We start from the raw sequence: 18,574 nt of genomic DNA on the forward strand, positions 1-18,574 counted from the left end.
GGTTCTAATGAAAAAAATTCCAACTCTATAGTATATTAACTTTTTCCAAAAATTCATTACAAAGCAATTGTGACTTTCAGTGACATGGTTTTTGCACTATAAAATTAGTGAAACAGTAAATTTACTTATTTAAATATTTAAATGTCTTCTAAAATGGTAATGCTAATGCTTTTACATTTCAAATACTGCTATTGGTAATATATTTATACAAAGAATAACATTATATATTTTCATCAATATTACATACAAAATTAAAAATAGATTCATCACTGGAAGAAAAACTTCCACATTCCCTTCCAAACACTAACTCTTACCTCTGCATTTTCGTGGCCTTCGAGGGTCATACAAATATCCAAATCACTATCACGAAATCCAAATCCATTCTTAGAAGAGCCAAATAAGCACAACCTTGCCTTTTCTAAGCAAAGGAAAACAAAATTCAAGAGTTGTACAATTAGCAGGAAAGACGATACTTCTATTACCTACTAATGGCCTAATACAACATGATCTTATCCACTTCTATGGCTTAAATTACTACCATTGGTAGATATACTGAGAAATTCCAAAACACTCATCTAAAGCCCAGATCTTTTGCACAAGTTCCCACATCCATGTATTTAACTGCTTTTTCCATTTTTCCACAGACATCATAAATTCAACAAGTCAAAACTAAACTATCAACTTTACCTCAAACCCACTATTATTCCTGTAAGCCCTATTCTCAGCAAATAGTATCATCTACTCACTTGCCCAAGTCAGAAATACACATGTGGTTCTTAACACTTCTCTCTCAACTTCCACTTCCAAACAATCAAGTCATTTCATTTCTTCCAACTTAACTATCTCATAAATTCATGTACTTTTATTCATTCTCAACATCACTACCAATAGTTAAGATCAATATTTAGAGATTTATCTCTTGAAAATAAATTAGTTTTTTCAGGGCACAATTCAAACAGTTTTATAAATATCACCTTACTACACAGAATTAATTCTCCTCCAAAAGTGAGTGATTAATCCATTTGATATAAATTATGATAGGGCTATCCCTTCACACTTAATGTCATTCAATAACAGGTGCCACTTCAAACAAGCTGTGGCTTAACAGGACTGGATTTTCCTTCCTATTAATTCTTGCAGACTACCCATTTAGATAACAAATTCTATATTTTCAAAACTTAATCCTCCAGTTCAGTTCTGATGCTCTACTTGAAATGTCAATAACAACTGAGACATAAAAGAAGCTGTGTTCACAAGCAAACAAAAATGTGCATAAGTTTAACAAAACAGGGACTTAGATTTGGTCAATACTTTATACACTAGCAAATATAACAAAAAATGGAATCTTATAGCACATAACAGATCATCTTTTAAAAGTACAAATTCATTCTGATTATAAATCAACTCTTTACTCTTTTCTAAAATATTTGGCCACAGAACTCTTGATTCTTCACCCCCATACCCCAAACCCACTCCTGCTAGGTTGAAACTATCCTTGACTCCTTTCTTTTTCTCACATCTAACACGGACTGCAACAGCAAATCCTATTGGCTCTACATTCAAAATATATCCTAAATCTGACCACTTCTCATTTACTCTACCAAATGACTATTATGTCTCATCTAAACCTATGCAACAGCCTCCTGAATGTTCTGCTTGCTTCTATTCTTATGGACCTATACTCTATTCTGTCAGATCACGTCACTTAAGTGTTAAAACCCTCCAGAAGCTTCTCATTAAACACTCAAAATTCAAAATCCTTGTACCAATCCTAATGATCCAGTCTCTAGACTACCTCTCTGACCTCATCTTTCTATTACAGTCTACCTCACACACTCCACTCCAGCCACAACGACTTCCTGGCTAGCCTTCAAACATGCCAAACATAATCCAGTCTTGGGGTGCTTGCTACTCTTTCTCTCTAGAATGTTCTCTCCTTGGATATTTATAGAACTTGCTCCCTCATAGTATTCATGGCTCTGCTCAAATGTCACCTTATCAGAGAGAACTATCATAACACCCCATCACTATCCTTTTAACTCCTACACTTTAATAGCATTTATTATTTCCTGATATTACATTATATACTTGTTAGTTGACTGTCTCCTCTTCTTAATATAAACTTTATGAGAGGTTTCACCTCTTTTACTAGCACTGTATCTTCAGCACCTAGAGTAGTACCTACAACTAACATTCAATAAATACTTTTTCAATAAATGAATGAAACAGACCAGGTGACTATAATAACAAAAGCAATCAATTTTTAACATATGACATACCATCATATTCTTTTTGAATAAACTTTTCCAAGCCAATTAAAATTTGTTCCCTGTTGTGTTGTTCAGAGAAAGGTGGTGATAACTCATCTAAGTTAAAAAAAGAAAAAGGAAAAAGAAAGTAAGAAAAATGGAATCTGAAAATGTCTTCAATACTTTACCTAAAAACTTTACTTAATATTTTTTCATTATTTGTTGACTTCTCTGACTTTAAAATCATAAAACTTACTGGGGAAGGAAGGGCCAGAAGGAGACCAGAAAAATAATTTTTATAAATTTATGTACATTTCACATGATCATTTTCCCTATGAAATATCTATAAAATATATTTACTTCTACAAATTATTTAATAGTTTTCCTCCCATATACTCTCTCCTATATACTCTCTCCCATATACTCTCTTTCCCATATACATGCTTGTTGTTCCCTCCTGTTAAGACTATACTTATATTGTTACGCTAGGCATGTGACCCATTCAAATCTACCAGTTTCCCCAAATGCCTAGTCAAGATTCATATCTCCCCTATAAGCTGCTTTGCCCAACCACAGACTTCAACGACCTCTCCTTAACTGTATTTCCTTAGTTCTCCAAACTGCTTGCCAGTTTAGTTTATACTGTCCTTTTAGTTTTCCAGGTATTTCATTTATATTCATCTTCTTTTTCCAAATAAGGCCATACATTCCTTAAGAACAGTCTTTTATTTTATTTTTTTCTATCTCCTCCTCTAGACTCATCCCCAAGAGTTAATACAGTAATGGGAACACAGCAGTAATTTACTGTAATGAATTAAAATAGTATTCAGAGGCCAGCCCACTGCCGTAGTAGTTAAGAGCGCGTGCTCCGCTTTGGCGGCCCAGGGTTCAAGGGTTCAGATCTGGGGCGCACACCGATGTACCGCTTGTCAAGCCATGCTGTGGCAGCATCCCATATAAAGTAGAGGAAGATAGGCACGGATGTTAGCCCAGGGTCAATCTTCCTCGGCAAAAAGAGGAGGATTGGCATTGGATGTTAGCTCAGGGCTAATCTGCCTCACAAAAAAAACAAAATAAGGGGCCGGCCCAGTGGCACAAGCAGTTAAGTGCACGCGCTATGCTGCGGCGGCCCGGGATTCGCCGGTTCGCATCCGGGCACACACTGATGCACTGCTTGGCAGGCCATGCTGTGGCGGTGTCCCATATAAAGTGGAGGAAGATGGGCACAGATGTTAGCCCAGGGCCAGTCTTCCTCAGCAAAAAAAGTGGAGGATTGGCAGATGTTAGCACAGGGCTGATCACCTCACCAAAAAAAAAAAAAAAACAACCATAAAATAAAATAGCATTCAGCTTTTGAAAAACAAATGTAGCATCAGTGGTTACAAGTTGAATAGCTGAAATACAGGTGGCTTACTTTTTTAGTGTGGTAAAACTATTCTGTATGATACTATAATGGTAATACATGACACAAGGCACTTGTCAAAACCCACTGAACTTCCCAGCACAAAGAGTGAACTTTACGGTATGCAAATTTTAAAAAATCATCTAGGAGATCAAGGAATCTCAGGATGGAATGTAGGCTATAACAAAAGAATCTAATTGTGTTATAAATGTGTAAGACAACTTCACTCAAGAGAGTAGGAGAAAAGGTACTAACCTAAGTAACTCTGAAAATGAGTGAAGTCCACAAGACTAAGAGCAAAAGGAAATGGACATAAGCACTGTAACTGATAAAGTTGTTTCCCAAAGGGGTACAAGATAATAACAGTTCTGATAATGCTATAATAGCAGTTCTGATAATGCACGTGTACTTAAGTGGAACAATTAAATAAATGGCTAGCAAATGGTGGGAGCCAGGTTTCTCACTGTTGGAGTGGGAAATTTACAGATAAGCAGGAAAAAGAGGCTAGAATGAGCCATGTGGTAATGTATTAGAGTTGGAGATATCAGTATAAAATCATGTTCAGCTTAATATAGATAAGATGGTCACATATAGAAATATTTATAGATATGCATATATACATGGGTTACTATACGCACATAAATTTTCTTACTCAGAGAAGGCCTAGAAGCAACAGCACTCAGTAATAACAAGCACTATAGCATCCAGATCTTGGTTTCTAATATTATTCTGCAATAAAAGGAACCAGGGCTCTTTGGAGAAATGTCTAATTCTAGGACTGGGGCAGGAAATATACATGATGAGGCTGAGCATCTTATAGTGTCAGAAAGTAAGGAAGTGCCAAAAAACAAACAAAAAAACCTACACACACACTGATGGGGATATATCAAAGGGACACAACTGAAAGAGCTCCCAATAGCCAAACCTGGAACAATCTGAGCAACAACATAAAATAGTATTGGATTATAACCGAAAGTATAAAATATTCATGAGTCCATACTGAGACAAATAAATGACTGAATAAATAAAAACAAATGTAGTGAATTATATCTTAAAAAAGCTGCTAAAAAAAAATGTGCCATGATCTAGCCATTCAACTACTAGGTATTTACCCAAGAGAAATGAAAGCGTATGTCCATATCCAGACTCATACTACATGAACGTGCAGAGATTTATTTGTAATAATCAAAATTCAGAAGCAAGCCAAATATTCATCAACAAGTGACTGATAAACAAATTGTGGTACATCTTTACAATGGAACACAACTCAGCAATAAAAAGGAATGAATCATTGATACATACCACAACATGGATGAATCTCAAAATAATTATGCTAAATGAAAGCAGCTGGACCCCAAAATAAAAAGAATACATTCTATGTGATTCCATTTATATACAACTCTAGAAAATGCAAACTAATATACAGTGACAACAAGCAGCTAAGTGGTTGCCTGGCATGAGGTGGGGATAGGGAAGGAATGTTAAATGTTATGACATCAGGAATTTTCTCTTACCTGGGACACAGCAAGTGCTGAGTGAGAGTTTATCCCTGTATACCATAAATGTTTGTTGAATAAAGCTATGTAAGGCTTTCCCCAAAATACCCTTATAGCCTTATCTCTCTCTATTGCTTTTCTTATACTTTACCAAATCTAAGGTAAATATTCTCCCAAACTAATTATACATCCTATGCTTTTATGCATAATTTCCTATATCCAAAACTGCAGTTCAAAGTCCATCTCAAATACCACATTATTAACTCCAATTCCTCTGATCCACCCCAGTCAAAATTGTGTTTGTACTGCCTTTTGTTTACCACTACTATAAGCATGTAACATATTCTGCTTCCAATTATGGCAATTTTCTTACATGTTTTATACATCCATCTAGAGTAGCACTATGCAAGAGCATTGCAAGGATAGAAATGTTCTCTACCTAGACTGTCCAGTGCAGTAACCACTAGCCACATGTAGCTACGTAGTACTTGAAATATGGATAGTATAACTGAGGAACTTAGTTTTTAATTTTATTTAATTTTAATTAATTTTTATTTAAATAGCCACATATGGCAGTGGCTATCCTATCAGACAGCACAGATCCAGAGTCGAAGCTCCTTAAAAGCAACAAATACGAACTCTGTATTCCCCTTGGCATTTACCACAGTGCCCTGCATATAGTCGGCATTTAGTAAATATCTGTGGTTGGGTCTCTAGACTATTCAAAAACCTCTACCAAAACAAAATATAAGCAAACTGTTTTTAAATAAGAAAATAAATATTCAAAATCTAAGAAATAATCTAGTCTCAACAGTTCTAGTAATAAAAGACTTACCAAAACATCTTTTACATACTAAATCAAGTATTTCCCGAAATCGATTTGTCATTGGTGGTAGAGGTTTTAGATCAATTTTCCTGAAATCCTCTGGGCAATCATTTTTTGAATGGCCATCCTTTTTGCAGATGCTGCATACTATCGTTGGCGGCTACACAAAGGTAAAAAAATAATCTAATAATCTAATAAACTAGTGAGGGACTTCATCATTACTTAGAAAGTGGGTCCAAAAAGAATCTTTTATGTAACTCAGTTCTGATAACCTATGCTTTCAGGAGGTAAACAAAACAAAAAAGCATGTTAATGAAATGCAGAGTTAAATGTAAAAAACATATTTTGAGCTAACCAACTTTCTTTCCCACTAAAATATTGTCAAGGATTAGATTTACCTGAAGATGTAAGATACAAGAAATACCAGGAGATCCAAAATGTATGGGTTAATTCAGTTTGATCAATTCCCAAAATGAAATATATGTATTACATATTAATCTACTAAGAAGATCTTTAACAAAGTAGATTATAAAGAAATTTCAAGTGGTATCTTTCACTTCAATCTAAACATTGTCTATCTTCTGAATCAATCAATTACAGAACCCTTGCTTGGCTAGTTGGTTCAATTTATTACATTAGCATGGTACTCAAGAAACCAAACTGCAGGGCTGAGCTCTAAAAAATAAATTAGCTTCACACAAGGAACTTAATTTCAAATCCTGTACCACCTTTTAAATGTATTCCAATAGACTACCAGACAAGTAGCTAAAACAGTAAAAACTTATCCCAATTAGTTAGACAAAACACATATGGTTAAGGAACAGCATTACTCTTTTCTTTACTGTAATATGCCTAGATCCTGGAGTCAGCTTCTTCCTCCAGGGTTAGCCTGAACATTTACCTAGCCATGAACTCTGATGCAAATTATATACCGAAACCTCTATTTGTGAGAACGCTGTGCTGTGGGCTAATTAACATTACCATAGGAATTTATATCAGCTTTTCAAAGCTTTAAAAAAAAATGGCATATTTATCATAAAATCTTAGAAATTTGTTACAGTTAACTAGAAAAAATTTAAATTGGAGAAATAGTTAACCTAAGGTAAGTTTCCAGGAGAAAAACAGTATGAAGTATAAGAAATGTAAACTGCAGTTATATAATTAAGAGGCTTTTCTAAAAATCTGCCATTGATTTCACCCTTTCAATAGTCCATATGTCCTAAATACTGCAACCTAAACAAAATGCACCAGGTGTAGCCTTACAAAAAGTGAAGAAATACATTTTAGTAATTAAGTTAAAAATTTTAAAGCTTGTCAATACATAATTATTGATAAAACAATAAAACTGGATGACTTTCCAGGTTTTTAAAAAAATATTCTACTTGGTTTACACATGATCTATATAATCATTTTTTCATCCTGGACACTGATAATATTTCATTTACGTACACTGACTGCACTTGAAGCAATGTGACGCAGCTAAAACTTTCTTTTATTACCAAAGTAGTAATTGCTTATTTTCTGTTCACTGGGGTACTTTACTTTCTATTATTTATTGAGTTAAAGTTCAGACTATCCTGCTTTAAAAGTAGAAATGTTAAGACTCCTATAATTTATAAGGGATATGCCAAAATCCAAAGAGAAGCTCAGTGGCAGAGACAGAGTGTGGATTCTTCATTTTTTTGGTTCCTGATCTTAGTTTTCATTCAACTACCTTTAGTAAGTTTATACTTTTAATCATGGCCCCCCACCCCCAGCCAAAAAACTCTAAAATAGAATACTTTAGAGTTTACAAACCCTATATTCTCCTCTGTGGAAGAAAAAAAGTAATCATACGTATAAAAAATAAGCAAAATTTAAAATATATGCTGCCTTTGCCAAACTGCTTTTCATAAAATATCTGATGAATCCTTTCATATACGAGAAAGTGAAGCAAACCAACTAGCAATACAGTAGTGATGAAACCTTTTAGAGTTTTACATACATTCTTTAAAGGCAACCATAAGCAAAAACGCAAAAAGTAAAAAACATATATACACCAAAATATCATTCCAAAACAACAGTCTACCATCACAGAATCTATTTTTACATTTCTGAATCTAAAAACTATAAATACAGAATCATACAACCACCACAAAATCGTACAGATTGTTTACAAACTGTATCCTACCTTGCCAGAGGTTAAAATAAACTTATCAAACACATAATATAATTCCTGGGTGGGGTGGTTATCATCATCATTAAGGTCAGAAGCATCTTCTGTAGTTTTGCAGCTGCAAGAGGTAGCAGATATGTCGGTGCTCACAATCTGATGTGAACTGTCTATTTCTAAATTTGACCTGCAGTCTGTACCAGCAGATTCATCTGGGTCAGGGGATTTATAATCAATGCAATTACACTGGCTGAACTCCTTTTTTAAACAAGTTTCTGAAGGCACTACATCATCTTGTTTCTTAATTGATTTTGGCTCCAATTCACTGCCTTCATTAGTAGAAACAGATGAAGATTCCTGTCCATGTTCAGCCAAATCTAGTTCATTTACCAACAAACTGTCATCTTTAGTAATACATCTCTGTGATGTACATTCCGTTTCATCATATTTATCAGGTTGACCTCTTTCTGTATTTATTTTTTCTGTGCTTTCCCCAAGTAGAATGCAACAATTGGATGCCATGTTATCAGACTTCACTGGTTTCTTATTGCTTATTTTCCCCTTTTCTTTTTTCATGGAGTCCACTGTAGATTTATTTCCACCCTTCCTCTGAGGACAGGCAAAATACCGATAAGCTGCCCTAAATCTCTCCACAACATATTCATAAACAAGCTGGCTGTTTAAGCTCCGTGCAACATTCCTCTTGACTGAAAATGGATCTAGTAAAAAAGAAAATGGTCAGTTGCTAAGTATCTACTAACAAACTACATTTCCAAGCTTACACAAACAGATCTTCACTGAACGGTGCCACCCAAAAGACAATACACATTTTCTCCACTACAGAAGATCATTAAGTAAAAGGATTTACAGGCCAGGTTTCAGATTGTTATGGTTGGGGCATCTGTTACTTCTTGCTGTTAGCTAAATCCATAGGCTTTAAAAAGCTTTTCCTAGCCTCTTTCCCCTTTCTAGAAGAAAAAGAAAAAAAAAAAGAGGAGAAGAGGAATTATGATGGCTACAGGCTTCAGAGCTCATTTATTTACTATACGTAAGAGAGTGCAAGATGTGAGTCCATGTTTGAGTGTGTGAGAATGTCTGTGGGTCCAACTCACAGTAGAGAAGGCCAGCAGAGGACTAAGGGAACAGAAGAATGTGTAGTCTAAACAGACTAAAATGATGGACAGAAATTCAATTTCCTATCTATAAAAAGTGAGTGGAATACTGTGGAATTTAAATTTTTGATGAAGAATTTAGAAGCCATTCTATCAATTTCTGTATCTCTAAAGATCTTAATGTTGGGTCGGCCCCGTGGCTTAGTGGTTAAGTGCGCGCACTCCGCTACTGGCGGCCGGGGTTCGGATCCCGGGTGCACACCAACGCACTGCTTCTCCGGCCATGCTGAGGCCGCGTCCCACATACAGCAACCAGAAGGATGTGCAGCTATGACATACAGCTATCTACTGGGGCTTTGGGGGAAAAATAAATAAATAAAAATTTTTAAAAAAAGATCTTAATGTTTTTGAGATTTGGTGTGAAATCTTGTTTGTCAACATCAGTTGTTCTTTATTTCTTCTTTTTTTTTTTTTTTTAGCTTAAACACATTGAACAGATGAGGTACTTTATTTTTATTTATTTTTTTTTTTTTGTGAGGAGGACCAGCCCTGAGCTAACATCCAATGCCAATCCTCCTCTTTTTTTGCTGAGGAAGACTGGCCCTGGGCTAACATCCATGCCCATCTCCCTCCACTTTATATGGGATGCCGCCACAGCATGGCTTAACAAGCGGTGCGTCGGTGCACACCCGGGATCCGAACCGGCGAACCCCGGGCCGCCACAGCGGAACGTGTGCACTTAACCGCTTGCGCCACCGGGCCGGTCCCAAGGTACTTTATTTTTTTTATTTTTATTTTTTAAAGATTTTATTTATTTTTTTTCCCCCCAAAGCCCCAGTAGATAGTTGTATGTCATAGCTGTACATCCTTCTAGTTGCTGTATGTGGGACGCGGCCTCAGCATGGCCGGAGAAGCAGTGCGTCGGTGCGCACCCAGGATCCGAACCCAGGCCGCCAGCAGCGGAGCGCGCACACTTAACCGCTAAGCCACGGGGCCGGCCCCAGGTGAGGTACTTTAGAAGACAACGAGGGGCTGGCCCGGTGGCGAAGTGGTTAAGTTCACGCGCTCTGCTTCAGCAGCCCGGGGTTCATGGGTTCAGATAACGGGCGCAGACGGATGCACCACTTGTCAAGCCATGCTGTGGGGTCCCGTATAAAGTAGAGGAAGATGGGCGCAGGTGTTAGCCCAGGGCCAGTCTTCCTCAGCAAAAAGAGGACTGGCAACGGGTGTTAGCTCAGGGCTAATCTCCCTCACAAAAAAAAAAAAAAGAAAACGACGACAATAATGAAAAACTGGATTTTAAAATTATACTTTAAGATAATTTTATGACACAAATTTATTCAAAAAGATCTTATAGTATTCATATAACTATTCTTTTTTTATATTTTTGAAATTTTTCATAATTAAAAATAAAAATAAAGGCATGTAAATAAGCTAATAACCCTAACCAATATAATATCTATAGATTGGAAACCGTTAAGTATTAATCCTATAAAAATATAATAAACTTGATAAAGACTTGATCTAAAGTATATAATGACAACCTAGTGGCATATACAGTGCTACAAACCAAAGGGATAAAATTTATAACACTGTATTAGAAACAGACGATGAGTGACACACAAAAAAGTATTCTCCAAATGAAATATAACGTATCATCTCACCTTCAATGGCTATTCGCCTTTTAGGCCAGTTTTTGTTTTCTCTTGTTAAAATATCTTGTATCCGTACACATATGACATATTCCTCCAAAGCAAAATCCAGTGTGTAAAATTTTAGCAGCTCTAACCATAACTGTCCCAGGGACACCTGATTTGGTGTTTCCAATGTTAAAGGAGACTGGAAAAGAAAAAATACTTTTCATTTAAGCTGCACAAAACTATACAATCATTTAATTTTCTATTTAAAAAGACCTTAGAGATCACCTTTTCAAAAACTGAGGCATAAAGGAGTAATTTGCCAAAAAGCAGTTTGTGGCACAGCTGGGAACAGACTCCCAGTTTACTGACTTCTAGAATTCTGTGTTCTTTCCACTAAACCAGTGATTCTCAACCTTGGCTGCACATTAGAATCACACTGGGAACATTAAAATACACAAATATCTGAGTTCCACACCACTCCCACCTCCCATGCCCTTCCCAATATTCTGATTTAATTGACCTGGGCTATGGCCAGGGCATTGGGATTTTTAAAGCTCCCTAAGTGATTTTCTTGTGTAGGCAAGATTGCAAACCACTGCATGACAATCACGACAGCTCCTCATTGCAGTAATTACTCTTAAAATCTAAGTTAATGCCCTGGGCTTTCAAAAGCTAATTCCTTCATTCAGAAAACATTTATTTAGAATCTCTATGCCCCTGGCAATGTGCTAGGAATACAAAAAAATAATAAGCTCACACTTATATATAATGCTCACCATGCATCATTCACTCTTCTAAGTGCTGCACCTATAATAACTATTAATTCTAAAAATTCTATGAAGTAGATACTATAGGCAAGGATTTGACTCAGGACCACTTGGCTACTGGGTCCATGTTGCTAATCACTCTACCATACTGCCACTCAAATAAGGTGAGGTCCTACTTCATAGACTATTAGGAAAGGAAGAAAAAATTTAACAATTACAGTAAAGGCTACATGCTAATATGGGCCTCTAAATCAGGGAGGTCTTAACAGAAGAGGTAATACCTGAATTCTAAAGGAATTAGCTACATGAAAACTGGCTAAAAGTGACCACTAAGGAGCATAGAGGCATGAAACAGTCATTCACTCATTCAATTCTACAACTATTCATTGGTGCCTTCTAAGTGCCAGGCACTTGGGATATATCTGTGGGAAAAAACCAAAGATCTTTGCCTTAGTGGAGCTTACTTTCTAGGGGAAGAAGACAATAAACAACAAACTTAATAAGTAAATTACATAGTAAGTTAGAAGAAGCAAAGTGCTGTGGAAATAAGAAAAAGTTGAGTAAGTTTAGTAAAGGGGATAAGAATATGGGAGCAGGAGAAGGTTTCAGTGTTATACAGAGTAGTCAGGATAGGACTCACTGAGAAGACAGGATTTGAAGAAGAGTTCTAGGAATAAGGAACAGAGAGAGCAAAGTCACTAAGGTAGGAATGTGATTAACTTCAAAAAGAAAACTAAGAAAGCTAGTGTGGTAAAGAGAAGAGGAAAACAAAGAGCTAGCCGGTAAGAATTCATTGGCTTTTATTCCACATTAAATGAGGAGCAACTGAAGCGTTTTTGAGTGTGGGGAGGCGGAATGGCATGATCTGACTTAAGTTTTGGAAGAACCATTCTGATTGTTGCGTGAGAAGAGACTATAAGGAGCAAGGGTAGATGCAGGAAAACTTATGAGGCTATAGTAGTAATCCAGGCCGGAGATGATGGTGGCTAAGACCAGGATAGTAACAGTGGAAGTGGTGAGAGGTGGTCAAATTCTCTATATATTTTAAGGTAGAGATGACAGGATTTTCTGACAGACTTGGTATGGGGTATGAAAGAGAGAAGTAAAGGATGACTCCAAGGTTTCTGACTGAGCAACTGAAAGGATGGAGTGCCATCAAATGAGATGGGAAAATTGCATGTGGAGCAAGGGGAAGACCAGGAGTTCAGTTGTAAATATGTTAAGTTTAAGACATCTATTAGACATCTATGTAGAGGCATTAAACAGGCAGTTGGAGATACAATTATAGAGTTCAGGAGAGAGGTGTGGCTGAAGACTTAAATTTGAGAGTCATTATCATACAGACGGTACTTAAAATCAATGGGATTGGATGAGATCACCAAGAGAGTACGGATACAGAAAAAAAAGGAGATAAAGGACTGAGCCCTGGAGCACTCCAACTTTAAGAGACTGGAGAGGAAAAGAGGAACCAGCAGGAGAGACTGAGAAGGAATAATCAGCTAGGGGTGTGGTATCCTAAAAGTTAAGAAATTTATCAGAGAAGGAAATAATCAACTGGCAAATATTGTTGATAAGCCAAAAAAGATAAAAATTGAGACATGACCATTGGATTTAGCAATGTGGAGGATATCAATATTGATGATACAAGTTTTGGCAGATTGATAGAGGTCAAAGTCTGATTAGAGTGAGTTAAGAACAAACAGAAATTGGCAATAGCGAATATAAACAATTCTTTCAAGAAGTTTCACTGCAAAAAGGAACATAGGAATAGCTGGGAGGGGAAGTGGTGTCAAGATTTTTCTTTAAAATGAGAGAAATAAAAGCATGTTTGATTAGGTAGAGAATGAAAAGTTAGTACCTTAAGAGGGAAAGAGAAGCCATGCTAGAGCAATGTTCTAGAACAGACAAAAAGGGATGGGACTGAATAAACAAGTGGAGAAAATGACTTTCGATAGCAACATGGGAAGTTCCTTTATAAAAGCAAGTAGCAAGGCAGAGTATGTGAGTGCAGATAGTGGTAGATGGTGGTGGGAGTACACAGAAATTCTCTTTTGATTGCTTCAGTTTTCTCAGTGAAGTAAGAAGCAAGATCATTAGCTGAGAGAATTGGTGGTTTGAGAAGAAGGTAGAAGGTAGTCTAGGAAAAGTGAGAGAGCTGAATGGACTATGAATATATGTTCAGGGAACCACATATAATTCAGTGTGGCTAGAGCAATGACTTCAGTACTTGTCACATTTCTGTAATACATGTTTATCTACTTCAGAAGACTACAAGCTTCTGGAAGACACAACTGATGGACATTCATCTTTAGTTCTCTAGCACTGAAGATAATGCCCAGCACATACCAGATCCTTAATAAATGAATGTTGAATAATTAAATAAGCAAGTTACCCCCTAAAGGAGCACAGGGCCTTTATTTTTCTACCAGTTTGGCAACATAACTCCCACATGCTAAAGTTTTGGTCAGCCCAACTCCTGAGGGAAATTTTCCTTGTCTAAATGAAAAAGATACAAAGAATTACCTTGACATGATTCAAACAATACAAGTCTTCCAAAATGAGGTATAAATTCATTAGAGAATCTCAGTACTGAAAAACTAAACCAGATCAACCCCTCACTTCACAGATGAGGAAAATGAGGCCAAGAGGCTTACTCAAGGTCAGTCAGTCAATCTATTAATAAAATAGCTTCAATCGAAGGCGTCACAAATTCTACAGATAGAAAAGCCAAAAACGAAAACAAAAAAAGCTTACTTTGCCATGTTTTTCCTTCATGGCATTACTTTGGTTGTCAGTTTCTGTCTTCTTGGTATCATCTTTTGGTTGGTCTGCCTTAGCTTTGTTTTCCTCAGCAATTGAGGTTTTCTCAGTTGCACTACTTGAATTATATTCCCACTTCGCAAACTTCTCGTCTACTATGCCCTTCAGCTGAAAGTCATCCATTCTTTTTGGGTCAAAGCCTTCAATCTATATAAAAAGGCATTCCAAATTGGTAGTGGAAAAATTATTAAAAAAAAAAAAAGAAAGAAAAGAAAAAGATGTACAAATAGACAGACCAGAATTGCAGCTTAAAATGTTTGAACAGAGCACTTTGCAAGAGTAAACTACATATATACATGCACACATACATCAAAAACTCATGCTTACCCAATTTCCAAGTAAGCAAGGAAGAAGAGGGGGTTTTCTTTGTTGTAGAAAAAACATCACCATTAAAGCAAAACAGTAAGAAGGGATTCCGCCATCAGTTTGGGAGTCAATATAGCACAACTGCAAAATGAAGAGGAAAAAAATTACCACCATTTAGGTTTCTTTAATTTTCTCTATTCCCCTCACAATAAAAGTAACTTGTTCTTCCTACTACAGTCATTGTAAAAAAGTTCAAATAATGAAAAATATAAGGAATGATCTGAAATCTGACCACTCTGAAATAATTATTAACATATTAGTGACCATCTTTCCATTCATTTCTCTATTGCATATAAAGACACATATATATCTTAGTTAAATGGAGTCATATCATATATAGTGCTTCTACTGTGGACACCTTTTTAAAATATTACTATCTTGGGGCCAGCCCAGCGGCATAGTGGTTAAGTCTGCATGCTCCGCTTCAGCGGCCCCAGGTTCCCAGGTTCGAATCCTGGGTGTGGACCTACACACTGCTCATCAAGCCATGCTGTGGTGGCATCCCACATACAAAATAGAGGAAGATCGGCACAGATGTTAGCTCGGGGACAATCTCCATCACATACACAAAATATATTATTTTCTTTTTTGTGAGGAAGATCGGCCCTGAGTTAACATCTGCCAATCCTCCTCTTTTTGCTGAGGAAAGCTGGCCCTGGGCTAACATCCATGCCCATCTTCCTCCACTTTATATGGGACGCCGCCACAGCAGGGCTTGCCAAGCGGTGCGTCGGTGCGCGCCCGGGATCCAAATCAGCGAACCCCAGGCCGCTGCAGCGGAGCGTGCGCACCTAACCGCTTGCGCCACCAGGCTGGCCCCAGTATATTATTTTCTTATCTTGCTTCTACTTCTGCCTAAATGTTAACAATCTTCTATGTACCATGCTTTTTTTATACTCAAATAACCATATACAAACATACATACATTTCTATTTTCTATATAAATACAGGAAGGATTTTATGTTTTTGGTCACTGTTTTACCAAAATTGTATATTGTAGACATCTCTCTTGTATACTGCTCTTCTCCCTTAACAATGCACCAAGAAAGTCCCTCTAAGTCAATTAGTACAGATCTAACACATTCTTTTAAATGGTTAAATTATAGTCTATGATCTGGATGGTTACTCAGTAGTTCCTCCACGCAAAGACATCCACACTTTGTTCCCAGTTTTTGCCACTTTAAACAATGCTATAATATTTATCTTTATACATATTTCCTAAGGATATGTTTATTTCTATGAGCTACATTCCTAGGAATGTATTTCTTGGATTAAAAAATATGTGATATATTTGAATTTTAATAAATATTATAAGATTGAAACCGGCAAACAGACATTGATGATTAAACAGCTAGTAACTATGGGGGATTAAAATCCGCGAACCCAAAATATTTCTCTGCCTGAATGACATTTTGACCACCACCCCCACTAACTGACCAAAGGAGTTTAGGATGGGAGGCCCGCCCCCAGAAAAGGCCATTACTATAGACATCTCTGGGTACCTGGGCGGGTTGTGCTAAACCCATTCTTAGTGATTGTTACCCTTTATGAGACACATTTACATTTGTAAAGAAAATCTCCATTCGTAAAGGTATCTTCTCCCCTGCACCAGGAAGAAGGGGGGATGGCCTTACCTAGAAACTTATCAGAATGGAAGGCGAGGACTTAAATCTGCATGATAAATTTACTCATTGTTAACTGTGCTGTCGGACTCCCACTAGGTTCCTATAGATGACATCTCCCTGGAGCCTGGGTTACTATAGTAATGGGTGTTTGAGGTATTTTTACAGGAACCGAGCCCCTGTCCACTTCAGGCCAGACTGAGACCACTAACCCATCAACTGGGCCCTTTTGATGGCAAGAGGTTGGAACTCCACCCTCAGGGCATGCTAATGCTGCCATTCTGTGAAGACGTGTCCTACGAAGAAACATGAAGCCTGACTACGCTTGCACAGATCATCAATTAACTCATCTCTCCTCACCTCCAAGCATTTCAGACCACGTTGCCCCTTTCTCCATAAATACCCGAGTCCCTATTTTTGGGGAGGCGGATTTGAGACTTGTTCTCCCATTTTCCTCACTTGGTTGCCTTGTGATTAAACCCTCTCTCTCTGCAATCTCGTCGTCTCTGTGACTGGCTTTCTGGGTGGCGGGCAAAAACGGACCTGGTGCGGTAACAAGATTGTTTTCCAAAATCACTACAAAAATTTCTCTTTTCACCAGTAACATATGAGTGTACACACACCCTTCTCAACACTAGGTATTAACCCTTTTAAAAAACTGTCAATGGGATGGGTGAGATGTAATACCAGTGACTTCAATTTCCATTCCCCTGATGCTAAGAGACTATACAATTTTTCACGTGTTTACTAACCATTTGGATTTGTTCTTTTCTGAACTGTCTTAAATATTTTGCCGGTTTTTCTATTTTGATACATTACATACAAATCTGTATGAGTTCTTTTTACATTATAGATAGTAACCCTTTATATCTGATATATGCATTTGAAAAACGTTATTTTTCCCAATCTGTTTTTCTTTTGACATTATGTATGGTACCTTTTATCATATGAAATGTATTAATGTTTATATTGTTAAATATGCTTATCTTATATAGCTTCTAGATTTCTTATCACGGTAAAAAGGTTTCCCTAACCCACAGGTTACATATACACACTTAAATTTTCTTCTAAATTTTTGATTTTTCATTTAAGTGGAGTTTACTTTCACATTTAGTGTCCAACATTACTGCATAAGGGTCCAACCCTTTTGCATAAGGGTACAACATTATTTTCTTCAAGAAACATACAGTTGTGAGAGCACCATTTATTAAATAAACCATCATTTTATCACTGAAATGAAATCTCTTATTTTTTCATACATTAAAAACTCATTTATACTAGGATCTACTTCTGGGCTTTCTATTCTGTTCCACACAGATCTATTTGTCTATTCCTATGCAAAGGATATATACACTTGACTAAAGCAGTTTTATAGTGGTAAAGTAGGTCCCCCTTCACTAGTCGTCTCTTTCTGAATTCTTTTAGCTATTCTCAAACATTTATTCTTCTATAACTTTAAGACCATTTTATCAATCTTTTTTAAAACTTAGTAACTCTGAGATTACTGTACATGTGAAAGTTAATTTATGCGATTTTATATTTTAGGGAATACCATCTCCCTATCCAACAGCTTGGTATCTTTGTATTTTCCAAAAATTTAGTTGTCATCAATTACTCACTTTCCCTCAACTCTCATATCTAATACCTCTGCAAGTCCTACCTCTAAAACTTACCCAAATCTGTCTACTTTGCTTCATATTCACTCTAACCGAGCACAGATCATTATCATCTCTGGCTGATCTATTACAGCAAACTGCTCAGTGGGCTCCCTATTTCTACTCTTTATCCCAGAAAGATCTTTTCAAAGCATAAATCACATCAAGTCATACACTGCTTTTAAAACTTTTCCTGTCCTTTCTCACTGCAATTAAAATCCAAACTCCTTACCACAGGAATTGTCTAACGTTATCTCCTACTCACTTCATTCCAGTCACTCTTGCCTTCCTTTCTGCTCCTCATGAGCTCGCTCCCACCTCAGAGGCTTTGTAGTAGCTATCCCTTGGATGCTATTCCTTTAGACTTTCAAGTGGCTCGTTACTGCTGGTCTGAGTTTAAATATCACTTCCTCGGGGCCGGCCCCGTGGCTTAGCGGTTAAGTGCGAGCGCTCCGCTACTGGTGGCC

General features: G+C 36.9%; 1 protein-coding gene across 10 annotated transcripts in view; it reads right to left on the reverse strand.

The window, feature by feature from the left end:
• TUT4 (terminal uridylyl transferase 4) overlaps nucleotides 1-18,574 on the reverse strand; it is a 95,777-nt gene that overhangs the window by 36,419 nt on the left and 40,784 nt on the right. For 9 of the 10 annotated variants that reach the window (XM_058552403.1, XM_058552407.1, XM_058552401.1 and 6 more), the window contains exons 9-15: nucleotides 14,792-14,911; nucleotides 14,399-14,611; nucleotides 10,902-11,076; nucleotides 8,144-8,844; nucleotides 5,983-6,133; nucleotides 2,280-2,366; nucleotides 315-418 (exon numbers count right to left, since the gene is read on the reverse strand). In XM_058552403.1, coding sequence (XP_058408386.1) covers nucleotides 315-418; nucleotides 2,280-2,366; nucleotides 5,983-6,133; nucleotides 8,144-8,844; nucleotides 10,902-11,076; nucleotides 14,399-14,611; nucleotides 14,792-14,911 — 1,551 coding nt within the window. The remainder of the gene's footprint in view (nucleotides 1-314; nucleotides 419-2,279; nucleotides 2,367-5,982; nucleotides 6,134-8,143; nucleotides 8,845-10,901; nucleotides 11,077-14,398; nucleotides 14,612-14,791; nucleotides 14,912-18,574) is intronic. The other variant, XM_058552409.1, reaches the window with a different exon arrangement.

This window comes from Diceros bicornis, chromosome 13, assembly GCF_020826845.1.
Source record: "Diceros bicornis minor isolate mBicDic1 chromosome 13, mDicBic1.mat.cur, whole genome shotgun sequence".
Taxonomy (NCBI): Eukaryota; Metazoa; Chordata; class Mammalia; order Perissodactyla; family Rhinocerotidae; genus Diceros; species Diceros bicornis.